The 17,341-nt window shown below is 38.6% G+C and overlaps 1 protein-coding gene across 1 annotated transcript; it reads left to right on the top strand.

Annotated features, from left to right (window-relative positions):
- Nucleotides 1–5,944: 5,944 nt before the first annotated feature.
- Nucleotides 5,945–10,935, top strand: tnnc1a (troponin C type 1a (slow)). Its single transcript, XM_030768669.1, has 6 exons — nt 5,945–5,968; nt 7,887–7,917; nt 8,368–8,514; nt 9,584–9,698; nt 10,182–10,318; nt 10,904–10,935. The coding sequence occupies exons 1-6, from the start codon at nt 5,945–5,947 to the stop codon at nt 10,933–10,935; spliced, it is 486 nt and encodes a 161-aa protein (XP_030624529.1).
- Nucleotides 10,936–17,341: the final 6,406 nt, after the last annotated feature.

The raw sequence follows: 17,341 nt of genomic DNA, 5'->3' as shown, positions 1-17,341 counted from the left end.
GTGTACCCACTGTCATCAAAATGACACCCTGTGTGGGCATGAGTCTGTAGAGAAAGCCTTGAGTCACTCACACTCATAATTAAATTCAATGCAAGCTCATTTCTGTCACAGATCCAATCCAACACATGAAACAGCTAACATATTCTCCAGCAATGACCTAGAAGTACATACGCTTCGTAATGAGCTTAACAATAAAGAATGGTGTGGGAAGATAAGCCTTATGGACTGTGACAACACCTACTTTATGAGAGAAGGTAGTAAGAGATTGCTCAAAGTAAAGATTAGGCCTCCTACAATGGCAAATGGGGTCACACAATTATCACTATAGTAACTTGCTCACAGCCGACGATCCATAGTGCCCCTTTTACGGCAAATGCAAACATCAGCACATTTCAGTGTCAGAGTTAGGTTTTGCCTTTTGGTTCCTCACTTAATATTTTTATGTTTTACTAGAACCAGAAGGACCCAAAAGCAGTCCAAATGTTTGTCCTCAGCAGTGTCAGATTCACAGAGGCGTCACTGGAGTACATTCAGTTAGTCTGTAAATTACACGCCGACTTGCACACATAATCCTCAATACTCCGGTTCACAGTTTCAGCCTCAAGATGTGCCGCAAACACACTGTGACACACATACTGTAGATTTTTCCCTCCCAAATGCATTTTTACTCTTAAGGCCCTATCCTATAGCTGATCGAACTGTCATTCAAATTGAATTTCATTCACATGAACACAAACAAAAGCTCCTTTGTGAACTGATGAAAACCCTAATACATATCCTTTTTGGGTGGGAGAATATATATCTGAGAGCGGCTCCTTTCTGGGTGTCTCACCACCAACAAAGGGAAGGGTGATGGACTTGGTGATGCACTGGACTGGAAAACTTTGCCCCAAGGCCCAGAGACAGCAGAGTGTGTTCATCAAGCAAGAGGTAATGTGGGTATCGTCTCATTAAAGGCCAGCCTAAAGAGAGATACACAGAGAAATACTAAAAGGATGACAACAATTTTTCTTAAAATTTTATATAACACTGTCACTAAAAATTTGGAAAGAACACAGATTTTCTTGAAACTGAGCACAGCGTATTTGTGGTTGTGATTGTGGTTGTGTGTGTGTGTGTGTGTGTGTGTGTATGTGTGTGGTATCAGACGCCATTTAAAAAGCTCTCCCTTCTTCGCGAGTGTTAATCGCACAGAGTAGTGGCTGCACTGAGAGAGATAAAAAAGCCTTGAGCTACTGCTCTTTTAATCCTGCTGTCTAAATGCCCCTCTGAGAAACAGGTCCACAGACCCATAGTAACCCCCTCCTCACAGAGAAGTACACACAGACAGAAACACACAAACACACAAACACACACACACACACACACACACACACATACACACACACACACACGTAAACATATGTATGTGCTTGTACACACACATGCACACATGCATACGCATGCGCAGACACAACACACACACACACTCACACACACACACACACACACACACACACACACACGGGCGCGCGTGCAAACATAGGTATGTGCTTATACGCATGCATACACATGCGCAGACACACACACACACACGCACGCACACACACAGAGTGGCTGAAGTGCACAGTGCATTCAACTGAGGCTGTTACCCTTTTAGCACATACATCTACAATGAGAACCATCAGGTATTTTTGTTAGATTTACACATACAGAAAAAAAACACATGCATTTTGTTAATAACTGCTGATGCACAAATTACCACATCATATCAGTCAGTCAAAGTCAATGATTATGTCAAAAAGTCATTCTTGGGCCATTATATATTTATTATTAATTCATCGAGTAGGGTTATATTGGGGCCAAATTTCAAACTATGGTTCTGAAACCTTGTTTGATTTGCATTTACATTGTAACTGAGGCACGCACAAAAACATTTTGCCTATTTTGAGGTCAGTTTTTACAATTGCTTTCTGCTGTTTGGAGGCTGAATGCTCAAAAGTGCACGGTTCCGAAAATATCTTCAACTTAAACAGAAGAAAGAGAAAGACACGCGTGTGTGTGAGGTTTGAAGGACAGGGTGCTGGGAGGAAATTGCTGCGTTCATCTCTCATCATTTGCTACCCGCTACTACGGCGCAGAGTTTCTATGGCAACCACTCCAAAATTATGCGCGCTGAATTGCGCGTGTGAGATATGCTTATGATTACAGTCTGGAGACGACTGGCAGTTCCGTCAGCCCCTCGCTGTAAAAGGAAATACGTGAAGTGTTCCAATAAAACAGCTCTCCATATGTTCTTTTGATGTGACTTCTCCGAGCGCTGTCACTGTGCCAAAGCTTTCCTCCAGGAAACCGTTAGAATCTGCTGCCCCCTGCAGAGGACAAAGATATATAGAAACGACAACGCTCCACTTTATTTGTTTTCCAGTCGTTTCCCATATCGCTCCACGTCGAAGCATTTCAACTGAGCAGATGTTCAATAAGTAATAGCTTCAGTTCTGCAGGTAGCGCTTGCCACGAAATATTTTCATCAACTCGGGAGCTTTTCCACAATGTAATTACAGGTAACTCTGACCGAAAATATCCAAGAAGATGACAAGTCAAATATTCCATTAAATTATGTGAGGGATTTTACTTTCCAAAGAAATGGGCTTCAGTCTCATTTCATGTTTGAAAAAGCGTCACCTCCAACAGTGTGTGTGTGTATGTGTGCGTGTGTGTGTGTGTGTTTTAATATTGAAACCAGTAGGGTCTAATGCTTGAGTTGTGATGATCTAACGACGAGGCAATATACAGCCAATTAACATTCGTTGCAGACTCCCTGGGCTGTTTTGCATTGCTTATGAGCTCCGTCATTTCCTATCAGTATTCCATTTGAGCACAGCACAACTGTCAGTCAGGCTGCATTCCCGCGCATTCATTGTTACATACAGGAGTAATCTCGCCATTTGCAGCTTGCGGTCTACACCTGTCAGATAAGTCATAATGATAACCTAATATGTGAACTTCTCAACAGCAAATCATGCGATTTTAAGTTTTATCACACACACACACACACACACACACACACACAGAGAAAAATCATCGTTCCAAGGTATCCTTCTGCCTTTAGTCATCCCACTTTGACTCCGTGCCTCTGTTGAAGATGTCTGATCTTAACTGATATAGTCACATTTTGTTACATAATGAAATCATGTAAATGCCAAATTGGAAATGTAACATCATTTGAAACAGTGAAATTGTTGCAATATCTCCTTTCTCCTTTTTTTTTTTCCTAAAGGTGCGCATACAGTCATTAAGCTACACTCCGTAAAGGAGATACTATTAGGAATATAAAGAGTCTATAAAGTCTGCCAAATCTAGAACATTAGACAAGCTCCTGCTTTGTTAGTGTTCAGGCTGACTCTACATGTTAGGTTGTCCTTGTTCCAAGTAATTCAGCAGCAGTTCATCTAAGGCTAGATGTCAGGTCTGATGTCTATCTTTCCGTTTCTTACCAATCCTGGGGTCTCAATTTGTTTGGTCAGTTGTACTGTGCTTCTGCTACTCTGACGTGGCATTGAGATTGTTAGAGAAGGAGATAAACATGAGAGTATGTGCGACAAAATACGGCCTGACACACACTGCAGCAGTGTGTGTGTGTGTGTGTGTGTAAGCTTGTTAGCAGAGCCTCCATAGGACACAGTATCTTGGAAGGTCATCACTGACATCTTTGTGTCGTCATCAGAAAGATGGACAAACATGAGAAGATATTAAGGCATTCAACACTGTGGTTGCCTGTTCAGTGCCTCATAAAATACAGTCTGTTTTCATTATTTATAACTTGTACTGAATTCCTCTTGTTTGACAAATATACTCTGTGTTTTATGCATGCATTCATTCATATTTTTTGATGAGAGTAGACAGTTCCTGCCACCTGCGGATTTAAGAATTTAGGCTTAAGCTTAGAATGCAGTATGTTTGTTTGTGTTTTAAAAAAAATGAGTATCATGCCTCTCGTCTGACATTCAACATCTGTTATATACATCTATGTGTGCATGTTCTACCTTCCAGGCAACTGTTATATGTGCTTTGTGTGGTTTAGCACCCCCTGCTGCTCTTCTTTTGTATCCGGTTACATTTTGACATCATTTCCTTGCAGGCAGGAAATAGGAAATAGAGAGAGCACACTGTGGAACCTGTGAGCTAAAGTCATCTTGCTGTTTCCCCAGCAGAAGCATAGCTTTTCACTCCTCATTCATAACTTCATGCAGGCTGAGTCTTGACTGTACTTTGGGGCTCAAGGGCTACATCTCCTCTTGTGTTCTTATGAACAGACTTTGCCTGGACATCCACTTGATATCACAAGACCTTGTGGAGGACAGTATAGTTTACATCTTAGGATAAAAGTGTAAATTTATTTCAAATGCAAATTTAAAGTGTCGTGTCGTAGTGTAGTTCAAAACAGAATGCACATTTGCATTTGATGAGTTCATTGGATTGTGTACTTACAATGTAATTAATATTATACCTTATTGCTACACTCTTAAGTCATTATCAGACGATACTTTCAACTGTGCTTTAATTTCAAAATTTCAAAAACAATAACACTAAAGTTGACACATTAGTTTCATTTGGACATTGTACACTGATATTCCATAGAAACCTGCAATGAAACACGAACCCAGATTTTACTGGGTACTGGTCCCCTGTCATGACTCATTATGGCTTAGTGCTTTATAGCTCTTATCTACAGCTATTCTATATGTGATTACACTTTATTACTGTGAATGGACTTATCATTCACAGTTAGCTCACCTGTGAGAAACTGCGGTAGTATGTAATTTCACAGGGAATGTTAAATTCTGAGTGGATGCAGTGGCTGTGTTTATCTGCTGGCCCAAAGGTCCACAGTTTCGGCATATCCTTCACAGAATGTAAAAAAGTTGTGTGAAATAAGATGATGCAACTTAACAAAAGGGGTGATGCAACCATGTGCTTCACATGAAGTAAACAGAGGTCTACAAGAATTTCCCTGTTAAAAATTTTGTGATTTTTTTTTTTTTTTTCAAATATTATTTTTGCAAATAATTTTGAAAATGGTTCTAATCATTTCTTTCCAAAAGCTTCACAAAAACTCACATTCCCTGATACAGCAGAATGAAGTCCCCATTTGTGTCCCCATGTGTGGTTTAAATTCTGTTTAGATATCTGGAATATTTGAACTGAATTTATTTTGCTTATCTGGCATTATCTAAGTTGCTGTGCAGTGTTGTGTTTTTGGTTAGCAAACAGTTGTGTAATATGATATTTTATGGTCTCCTGTTCTGTTGATTTTGCCAAGAGGACACTACAGTCTGGGACAGCCATCAGCATGGGCTTACATCTCAGATACCTTATGACAAGAAAGGAATTCAATTCGTGAGGTTTGTCTATGATTTTCTGCCACCTTTTCAGGTGAATGTAAACACAATAGCTACCCTTTCTTCCTGTGATGTAATCACGTTTAAAGCACAACACACATCAGTGACAGAAGTATGTACATATGAGATGTGACTGACTTCATAACTCACAGCTCACCAGAGGATGTTTTTTCTGAGCGCACTCCAGACATGCTACTGTTCTATACTGTTCTTAACTCCTCTTCTCTGTGTGGGACCCGGTGGACGGAGGCGGTCGGAATGTTGAGTGTCTCCAGTCCACTCATGGGAGATTAGGTCGCGCCATCCAGCCTAACCCCTTCACTCCATTCCATTCCAGAGTGGGCCGCGTCACAACTGTGACAGTTTTATCTGTGTGTGTGTGTCTGTGTGTACATATGTGTGGGATTGACTGGCACAGTGTCAGAGACAGAAAACACACAGATCACAGGGAGGGACCAAGCAGAACCAGAATTCCCTTTATAAAACGTGAGTTCTCACACATTGTTGTCGGCCACTGTGTCCTCGTGCTGCTACTGCTGCTCCTCTCCTTACACGGCTTCAGCATGAATGACATCTACAAAGCCGCGGTGAGTTTTCTACACTCTTTAATTCTGTGGTTTTATATTTTTACGATTAAAAAAATGCTGCAGCTGTATTTGCATGCTTATTTAGTCAGTTACATAGTTATTTTAGAGCCTCAGCTGCTATATAAACTGCCAAAACTCATTAATGCTTAAATATTTGACTAAATATTTATACAGTTATTACATAATTCTGACAATACTGTCTCTCAGCAACGAGGTACACCACTACAGAGCCAAATGAAAGTTTTTGATAAAACATTTTGAGGCACAATTTGTACATATCTATTCTTTTCTATTTTCTTTATTTTATTTTTTTTTGTGTTTTGTTTTGTTTTGATATCTTTTTATTTTCTTGATGTAGTAGCTTTGGGGATGGGGTGATATGATATCATTAATTACATTTTCCTTTGGACTTTTGCCTTGTCTAAGGCCAATTTCTATAAAACTTGCTACCTTTTTTCAGACGCGCAGTTTCTTCTGTTTAAAATCCAAAATATCCCTGTTTTATTAAACCTTTTTGGTTATTTGTCTAAACCAAGACATTCCAGTATCAACTAATTTTTGGGGTTACATCATTCATTTTTCTAAACGAATTCCATTTATGAAATAATTAAAACTATATTTTAATTGTAGCGACCAGTAACTAATATTAAACATTTTCATGGGAGCTGTGTGTGTCCTTAAATACAGACACTCTCAAGCGCTATCAGAACTGATAGGATCCACTTAAAGGGACTGATGTTGCACATGCTTCTGCTCCACCACTCTGAACCATTCATGACTACACATGGAACAGATCCTTACTTCCATGACTAAATTTGGCAAGTTGTTTGGTCTCCCCCACATCTGCGTTTTCAGTGAGGCGAGAGAGAGAGATGTACATGGTTCAAATTAAACATCCAATGATGAATTCCTTCACTATCTACTGTGCTGTAATGTGGTGTGTTTCATATAAAGCATACACGTGAATTACTTCAGAAACTGTAAGAATGTCTATTGCTGTCTTAATATAACAGATCAGTTTCTAAATGATATTGAAAATCAAGATTTTTTGCCTTTCATCACTTCAGTTATTTTACATTTATATATATATGTATTGGGTACATCCATGCCAATGTGTATTAGGCCACAATGCATTGTAAAGGTATACTCTTAAAGCTTCCACTTTGTATTATCACTCTCAGCAGTAGGTGTTTCAAATGCTTTGTTCTGACAGAACAATTTTGAGAGGAGCAGGGCATGTGGACTGACCTCTTTATATAGTCCAGCACTGCTGTGGTTTGTGTTAAGTCTGAGGTGGATTGTGTAGACAATAACTCTTACCTAAGCAGCTGTCCTTCTCTCACATTCACGCTAGCTTTACCAGGATTACTGGGCCATTGTTGAGTCAGATCCACTGCTATGCTAATTTAAAGCACTGTGTACTGTGTCTCTTATCTGTGCTTTCAGATCCACATGTTGTTTTATTTTTAACTCAATGCAAGGACTTGGTTCTGTCCCTTTTACTTGAAACATGGGTCCAGTGCAAAGTATAAATCATGACTAAATGTGAAGAACACACTTGAACCATATATTGTTTTGACTAACAGTGAAGTCATTTCAAGAATGTCACTTGATTAAAGCAAAATAACTTTAAGCAAAGTTAAAGCTATGGTATTCTGTAGCTCTTGAAGTGGCAGGAGTTGGGGTCTGTAGGAACCTCATGAGGCAACCAAATTATCAGTTAAAACAGCACTAAATTCAGTACATGTTGCAGCATGTACAAATGCTGTATGTAAATACTGAAAAGGTTTGTTCACTGTTTATTTATGCCATAAATTGAACTTAAAGTTCCTGCTGATGATGTTTATGGATCGCACAGTAAGAATAATATGCTGTGGCATTTGATATTGTTATCTTACATTTATATTTTCTTCTACAGGTTGAGCAACTGACTGATGAGCAGAAAAATGGTATGTAATATCATCACTCGGCATGTTTCGAAAACGATGAGAGTGTTTTAAGTCTTTGTCATTTAAACAACTCAGCAGTTATCTTTGAACAACTCATTAAACAATGCTGGAATTGAGAAATAAAAGCCCAACTCTCCTTCTGTTCTGTTAATTTATGTCTTTACCACCATTATGTGAGACACAGACACAGCTTGGGTGTTGCAACAGAACATAATATTATATTTCAGTTAAAACGCATATTATGTCACATCAGAACTTTTCAGCACTCTCATAGCCTCTTGCTGGTACTGACAGCTCTACTCTTATACTACCAAACTAAATATGATTGTGAGGAGACAGCAAGGCTTACAAACATCACGTTTATTAGAACAGAGTAAGACTTTGGGCAGATTCCACTGTTCGGATCTCTCTGAAGTGACTCTCACTGGCACGTCTGGTCTTGTCCTGTAGAGTTTCGTGCTGCGTTTGATATCTTCGTGCAGGATGCTGAGGATGGCTGCATTAGCACTAAGGAGCTGGGGAAGGTGATGAGGATGTTAGGACAGAATCCAACGCCAGAGGAACTCCAGGAAATGATCGATGAAGTGGATGAGGATGGTATAAAAAAAAAAAAAAAAAACTGAAGCTCTTACTTTTAGACCTCCTGAGGCAGATTCACCAAACTGTGTCATACCCATTTTTCGTCTTCTCAGTTTTTTTGATATTTTGTAACCCATTAATACAGTTCAGAAATAAGCAAATACACACGGACTGCGTTCATGTAAGCTCTTTCTTCATTAAGTCAGAAAAAAGACACTCAATTTGTAAGTGGAAATATGAGAACTGACCCATTCATCATTCGTCTCTATTACCCTAAATATCAGCTCTCTGGCACCATCTCAGTTTTTATACCTTATGGGGAAAGGGAACAACTGAAATATGAGGATTCTCTGAGCATGAACCATATTCTCAGTTCATTTGGTCAGCTTACTGAATACAGAACAAATGTTAACTATAAAATAGTGCTCAAACTGCAGTATAATGGTTCATGTCATTAGAGAGCAATACATACTGCAATTATTCAGTGATACACTATTAGAAAACTTAAATCCTAATTTCCTTTGCTTTTGACCCAGACACTAAGTACTTCTTTGTGCTATTCCTATTAAGCATGGTCTGTCATAAGTATAGTTTAAATGAGGTTAAGTTGTATCTGTGCAAAGAGATAAACTAGCAATTCTGAGCTGATATGCCTTTGATATGACCAAAAAATAGTCAGTGCATAGGTATAAGATGACCAAACTTTATTGACATATGATTACTGTAGAACAGACCTATTCAGTTGGCAGCCCATGGGCCAAGTCGAGGCCAAAGGCAATCTCCAGCAATCAGAGTCAAGTTCAAATTATACAACAGTTAGTACTTGTCAAGTCATTTGATTGGATAAGAGTCAAAACAGCAGCACTAGAGTGTTTTACCATATTTATATATCACTCTACATCACAGCACTGTAGGCATCTTGCTAGCCACACAAGGTCAATTGTACAAATGTAAATATGTAAATGTAAAGAGGTTGCCAAAATGTTCTGGCCCATGAGCAAGGACTGGTTTTGAAATCTGGCCCCTTTGAATTTGTAATTGAACAGCCCTGCTGTACAATAAATTTTGCATTGGCTCTCATTTCCAGGTAGTGGGACAGTGGACTTTGATGAATTTCTGGTGATGATGGTGAGGTGCATGAAGGATGACAGTAAAGGGAAGTCTGAGGAAGAACTAGCAGAGCTGTTCCGGATGTTTGATAAGTATGTACAGCATAATATCTATAGGAAAATATTTTGCCTCCAGACTTTGTTGTTCGTTTGAAGATTGATACAGAATTGACACAGAGCCCCCCCCCAAAGTCTGAAGGAGAGGACCTCCAAGGCTTCTTAGGGAAGTAAACCAAAATACAAAAGTGAGAACCAAACCTACCATTAATCTCCTTGACTTTAAATACTTTATTTGCTTCCATGAACATTCTCCCTTATCTCTACAGTTACACTGCTGTCCTCATTTCCATTTTACTTTCTAATCGTTCAGAATCAATAACAGAGAAAAGTATGTTTGTTCATCTAAACAATATCACACACCTAAATGGGGTGTGAAATTTTAAATAGAAACCCTCATAAACAGACCAAACTCACTTTCAGACAAAAACACACATGACTCTTTTTGTAACTGATGTTTAAAACTAGTGCTTCAGTTCATCGTTACTGTGGAGTTATGAAAGCATCTGTGGTCTTTAGGAATGCAGACGGTTACATTGATCTTGATGAACTGAAGGCAATGCTGGAGTCTACTGGAGAGCCTATTACTGAGGATGACATTGAAGAACTCATGAAAGATGGAGACAAAAACAATGATGGAAAAATAGATTATGATGGTAAGCATTCTGTGTCAGCAAAACACTTAAAGCCATTTAATCTTGTTCTATTACTGTGGAATTACATGTTGCACTGTTCTTAGTCCCAAATTGATTAGTAATTACAGTGTAACAACTAATGTAGTTGTTCATTGTGATATTGTTATCAGCTCTTATATAATATCTTTCTATGTTCCCATAATATTCAGTATCACCAAGTCTTGCTTTATAGATATATTGTAGTGGTCCACCATGACAACAGACAGTTAAAATCTGTTGAGCTGTATTTACTCAGATAGTTATAGAGAATTTGTGTAACAGTAACAGAGCATGGTCATGTGACAGGCCTAACAGAAATGCAACACGGTGCAGTGGACACTTTTTTGTGGTGGAGTTTTTTTGTAATGGATTATATATTGTGAGAACTACATTTATTATATGTTACTTACCTTAACCCTAACCCAATATGTTTACAATATACAGTATAGCATTTGTAGAGTAGAAGAATGTTTTTTTTTTTCCATAAAGTGATTTAAAGTCTGTGTTACACACCAGTTTCATTGTGGTGGGCACTAATTTAACTTTTTGACTGTATTTTTGTTTCAGAGTTCCTGGAATTTATGAAAGGAGTGGAGTAAGCATTAAGGACATAGGCTAAAAGAACGAATCCATCACCAGAAATGTTTCCTACGTGACTTATTGACTCAGACAAAAGCATTGTTACATGTGAAAAAATTCAGTATTTTGTGGTACACTCTGAAAAAATGTAGATAGGTCCATGAAAGTCATCAGAGCAATAGATAATTAGGTACTTTTGTATACATTTCTATGTTGTCTTGTAAATACAGGAAAGTTTGTGACCCTATTTTGGAGTTTCTATTTAGCAGCTCCTTGTGAAAATAATTTTGCTTAAGCTAATATTTTATCATTCAAATCATAAGAATAGTGAAAACACTTCACCCCAGGTGCAGTCCAAGAGAATTAGTTATGGTGCCTTAATCTTCAGCATTTCACTAAGATTATATCACAGTGACCTGATTAAAAAATCAAAGGCCTAATCCTGAAAGTTTAGTTGACTCCAGTTCTGTATGTTAATGTGTCTCCCTCAGGGTAATTAATTACTCCTCAGAACGTTTGTGGTAAAATAAAACTCGCTGTGTATGAGAAACTGAAGAGCAAAACGCTCTGTGTTGATCTGCCCTTGTTGAATCATGTCTCCAAAAATAATTGATTTCAGGTTACCTCTGAGAAGAATTAATGTGTAATATTGATTGGAAGGAGGATTCACAACTCCCTGAAGCTGTATATTTTATTACATTTTAAAGCATCTTGATTTCCCTCAGTTCACTTTCTGTTGATTTTTTTTTCTAATCATGGGTTATGAACTCAGACTCATTTCAATCTAAGCTTCTTATTCAAAATTAACTTCAGTAAAATGAATTGAAATCATATTTCATAATTCACTGTGACCATAGATAAAGCTTCAACCTTATTTTGACATTTGAAGTCTCTAGGAGCCTCACTATTTATTAGCAGATGCATGAATTCCCATGCATTTTAATATCACCCCAAAGATGCCCCTAAGGGAACACTCAGGGTTAATCATACCCGTGCATTCTTGAAGCTGGGAAGCACATATCTAGTTACACAATGTAGTGTGGATGTAGCTATTTATGTCCTATCTCCTCAGTGCCCATATTTGGATGTCTGATTTGATGACACAAGTGACCATTGAATGTGGTTATCTTCAAAGACCTAAGGCACTTCACTTGAAATTGCACACTTGCAACAAGTATAACATTAATCCTTATCGGTGTGAGTGAGTCTTTAATACAAAACCTATGTGGTGAGAATCACTAGTGCTGACATTGCCTGTAGGAAACCAGAGGTCAGTCCCACCCAAAGACAAGAATTCAAGCTTCATCCTGTCACCAACCACTCTGATCATTTTGTGCGCCCAAATTTAAGATTTGATCGTGACACAGACTAACAGTGATCTAAAATAACATGCATCATCAGTGTGTCTCACGACATTTCTGCATGAACCAATTTCCTAAACTGTTTTTTGTTTTGTTTTGTTTTGTTAGCCCAAAAGACGCACACCTAATTCCTCAAATGGACTGATCATCAAGCTGCACACAGTACATCAGTTAAAAAAAAAAACCTTTATCCAGGAAGAAATAACCCAATTATTTGAGCTAAGGTTCAAAGGTTTTGTTCAGACTCCTCGAGGATAACAGGAAAAAAATGCCACCAGGCATAATTAATGAGTTTTGAAAGTAGGCTGCTACATGCGTGCATTGTTCCATGACATTGAAATTACAAAGTTAGAATTTCAACCTTACGGTGGCAGTGTTTCACAATGTATTTTCAAGATTTCCCTCTCATGTAGTGACTGTGAGCCATACCTGATATTGCACTGAAAAGAAACTAACTTACTAAAGCTGATTTACTTTCTGCTATTGCTAGATATAGATTGCAGAGGTCATTATGTAGTGAGGTACGTGTTTGTCACCTTTCTCATTGGACTTACAGACATTTGTGAATTTCTGACTTTGATAAGACAAGTAGGTGTGTGAGACAAAGAGCAGACTCCTCTTAGGTAAATAAGAAGATAAAGTCTGTCAGTGTTGCCTCACCGCAAGAAGACATTTTTGGACTTAAGTACCCAATAGTTTTCACCAGTGTATTTGTCCTTCATTAATTTTGCTTAGCTTTATTAGATTAACAGTTAGAGAATTCCTTTGAAACACCATGGACCCATACATTCATAAACACATTTGTTGTGTTAAAATGACTGTCAAAATTGACAACACCGAGATATTCTAATTTTTTTTAGTATCTTTCTGTAAGATATATTGAGCAGGCTGATGAATGAGGGAGTAGTAACGTCAAATAGAGGTGTGTGCATGAGGTCAGTTCAACATCACAGAGATGGGCGGATCCTGTGTTATGTAAGCTTCACTGGATGACTCATTCATTCTTATTATTATAACACAACAACAGCTATCACTCCCCTCACCCTCCCCTTTTCCTTTCTGCCTTTTTATTCTTTATCTTTCATTCTCTCTTTCTCCCTTTCTTTCTTTTTATTCTCTCTCTCTCTTTCCCACCCCTAAGAAATCTCTGAGTAATTTGTCTGTAGACAGCCATCTATAAGCAACCTGATATTCAAGTGTTCTTCCTCTCATAAAATTTGACCTTGTAAGTCCCTTGGTCCTTGGCCGTACATGGAGTTTTACACCTTTACAAAATGTTCAATTTAATCTTCAGATCAGCAAGCTTATCTCACTACATAATGACCTCTGCCAAAAAACATGACCCACTTGGAGAAGAAAAATGTCTCACAATAGATGTTTTTGATAAGAAATCTCTCCTGAATTGTGATACTCTCTTTGCCCCCATCGTGTTGTTTTTGTTTACGTGAGAAAGGCAACAATTCATTTCAGTTGGAGTCCATATCAAGGCCATCAACACCAAGCTTTGGAATGCTTAATTGTGACCTTGTGAAGGAAACAGAATTCAGCAAACAACGCTGTAATACTCAGTTAGGGACAAACAAAAAGCAATTAAGCTGCTATTCTTTTCACTAATAACAGTAGCTGTACTTATACCATCATCATTTTATGCCCTTGATACTCATGGCCAGATTACACCAGTTTTACATGCATCAAGTGCTCCAGAGTCATCTTATCCAGGATCAGCTGCCCCTGATTCATAATTCTGTAGATAAGGATTATGAAATGCAAAATCCAATCCTACATCAGCACACTTACACCTAGAAATTTGACACAAAATTTCAACTCTTGCAGTGATCCTCTGCTGTTATACACAGCAGAAGCATTGCTGATCCCGAGGAGGTCCATATATGGAAGAGCCCCCCCCCCCCCCCCCCCCCCCAAAAAAAGCTTGTCTTCCTTTGTCACTGACATTACGTTAGACTAATGGTTCTCATCTGTCAAGACAACACAGTTTTCACAGGTTTTCATGGAACTTATTGGGATTGAATACATACATCTTATGGTTCTGGTCTGGCTCTATGTGTAAAAGCATTCTAAAATCTAATACTTCATCATCTGCTTTATATCACCTTCGCAGTGCTCATTGGATTTGAGATCCACCACCATAGCACAGTACTCGGGTAATGATAAAAAAACATCACGCTTAAAGTTCACTAAGCTGGTTCAACTGGTTAGTCTATATTCAGACAAGATACCCCAACTGAACAAATTTCCCTATTTCAAAATGTTTTGGCAGACCTCACTATAAACTTCACATTTCACAACAATTTCTTCCCTGTCATTTACAATAACTTGACATAATCTGAGGTAAATGACCCAAACAAGTCACCAACAGAAAAACGTTCCTACTTTTAATGACATTCTTCTACCTTATGAGCTCAGGATTACAGGAACTGGTTTACAGGAACTATAAGCAGGAATCATACACTCATTGATGGCTGTTTTGTGTGTGTGTGTGTGTGCGCGCACGCGCGTGAGTACAAGCGTGCATGCATGTGTGCGTGTGCTTGTGTGCGTGTGTATGTGTGTGTGTGTGGGAGTGTGTGTGTTTTTTGCACCTCACCAACCCTGTTTGACAGCATTTTTGCTTCCTCTATGACTCACTGTGAGTTTTTTAAGTTGAGCCTTCTCCGACGCCTGTCACGCCACGTTCCACAGTCACTTGACTGGGCGGCCTGGTCTGGCACTTCCGTGTTACAGCTCTGTACAAATGACCGGATGGAGAAGTTGGCCATAGATGCTGTCGCCCAGGGCTGTAACAGATGGTTCCATTTTTTCTCTTCTCAGATTCTGCGTGTCCTCAATATACATATGACCTAATAATCTATTTACCGAAATCTACGTATTTTATCCAAAACATGATCTTCATAAACACTTTGTGAGAAATTGAAAGATCTAAGGCCTTAGCCTAAATCATGCCAATTTTCTGCAAAAAATACTGGAGTGTATGTATGCTGAACCATGCACGACTACGCACAGGGCTTTACTATTCTGAGTACAGGTTGTCCTTCACTAATGACATACGTGAATTACAAACACCTGACGTGTGATGGCTGTCCCATTAACCTTATTACAATATTTTAGAGTAGAAAGGTTTGGACAAAACATCTAACAATGACCGTTCCATTTGTAGTACAATAACATCAGCTGGCTGTACTGCCATATTTGTTGTTGTTTGAGACTCAGTGTGTTGAAATGTCCAGTCTTGTGCATGGTGCAGGAAATATAAGGGGATTTCCAACTTACTACAAAATCGACTTATAATGGAGTCGTCAGAACAGAACCTCATTGTAAGCTGTTAGCAGTCAGTACATAGCGATTTTTTATGCATTTGAATTTCTTAAGATTTAATCGCTCAGAGCTGTATTTTGACTGGAGGTAATGACCCTTGGCTCTGGAAAACAGAGGCCTCTGCGCTGACTGAGCTCCTCTCCGGGAACCTGCTCACCTTCAGCAGTCCTAAAATATCACCATGACAACAACAATGCCAAACTAAACATCTCTGACCTTACTGGTACTTTCTAAAAGTTACCAGCATTGTCCTGCTATTCCTATCTAGTGAATGAAAGGCAAATATTCCTATCTAGTGAATGAAAGGCAAATATTCCTATCTAATGAATGAAAGGAGTAAATGAGGGATTGTTGGGGTAAAAACTACGGTTTCATATCCATTAATACAGGAAAATAGATGAAGCTCTGCAGGGGGTCTGTTGCTTATTTTTGTGTGTTTATAATAATATTTACATTCACTGTTAATGCATTGAAAAACACTGGGGACTGTTATAAATACATTAGGTTGTCCAAAATAGATGTATATAATAGATGTATATAATCATTGCTATGTCCTTTGAACCGAATTCTCCACTTTTGACTGAATTCTTCCTTTGAGGGCCTCTCTCTGTGTGGCTGGGAGAGACTGCACTAATCTGTGATCGTACATAGCCTTAAACCAGAGGTGGTGGGGGAAAAAAGGATGAATGATTTCCAATATTAATTATAACACCGTACAGTAATTTCTTTCTGAAAATGAAAGGGACCAGGCATTTGAAAGCCCAGCAGAAATGAAAAATATTATTTTAAGTCATATCTTGATCACCAAAAGATGATTTCACAGTTCGGTGTCAAATCACTACATGCTTGTAAATGTTCTGCCTATAAAATACAAGCACAGCGATGTCTGCCGAAGACTAGTAAAATGTGACTGAGAAGAAATTAAAATGACCATGCATATACGACTTAGGAAAAATTAAAAAAAAACATGTATGTTGAAAGGGCCTTCTGTTATTGGAAGCGTTGGACTGTTACCACTGGTCATGTATAACTTAACTGCTGATCTATATTTGTAGTACAAAAGCAATGAGTTGAATCCATTCAAATATTTACTGGTTGGGGGGAAGTTAAACACAACAAAGTAGAGACAGCCAGAAAGGTGGGTGCTTCTATTCTCTGTGAATCTTTGACAGCAGGTAAGGGAATGCTGAAAAATAGAATATTTAAAAGGTAATCTGTTGAACTAGCATTCAGACAGAACAGGCACAATGTCGCATTGAAGACATATTGTCTGCTTTTTAATTGTTTGTTGATGTTGATGAGTTATTTCTCTGTTGCAGGTCTGACAGTTTCTGTTCAGTGAGCAATGACTTTTTTTTTTTACTGAAGTGATAGAAGTGGGGAAAAAAAATTCATCCAGAGTCAAAGAGCAAATACTTCGGCTTGATAATCTGTCCTATCAACAAACACGGCCAGCCGTTTGTGCCCAGGTGCATGCACGTGTATGAGTGGTTATGGTTGGTTACAGATGGGGGTGGGGTGAGGTTAGGGTTACAGTTCAGTTTTATGGTGGGCATGAACTGACAGAAATCTGGCTGATGATTTTGATCCAGCACGTTGCTGCTATGATTTAAACTTTGAGCTGAGTCATTCTCTGACAGGAAAAGCTTGAAATGTAGTAACATTTCTAATCCTGCAACTCTGACTGAGATAATACCATTTCACTTTCTGTTAGTTGAGATGAATGAGCAAT

The sequence above is a fragment of the Chanos chanos genome, chromosome 3, assembly GCF_902362185.1.
Source record: "Chanos chanos chromosome 3, fChaCha1.1, whole genome shotgun sequence".
Lineage (NCBI taxonomy): Eukaryota > Metazoa > Chordata > Actinopteri > Gonorynchiformes > Chanidae > Chanos > Chanos chanos.
The sequence above is the reverse complement of the archived record's forward strand: the minus strand, read 5'-3'. Positions and strand labels throughout refer to the sequence as shown.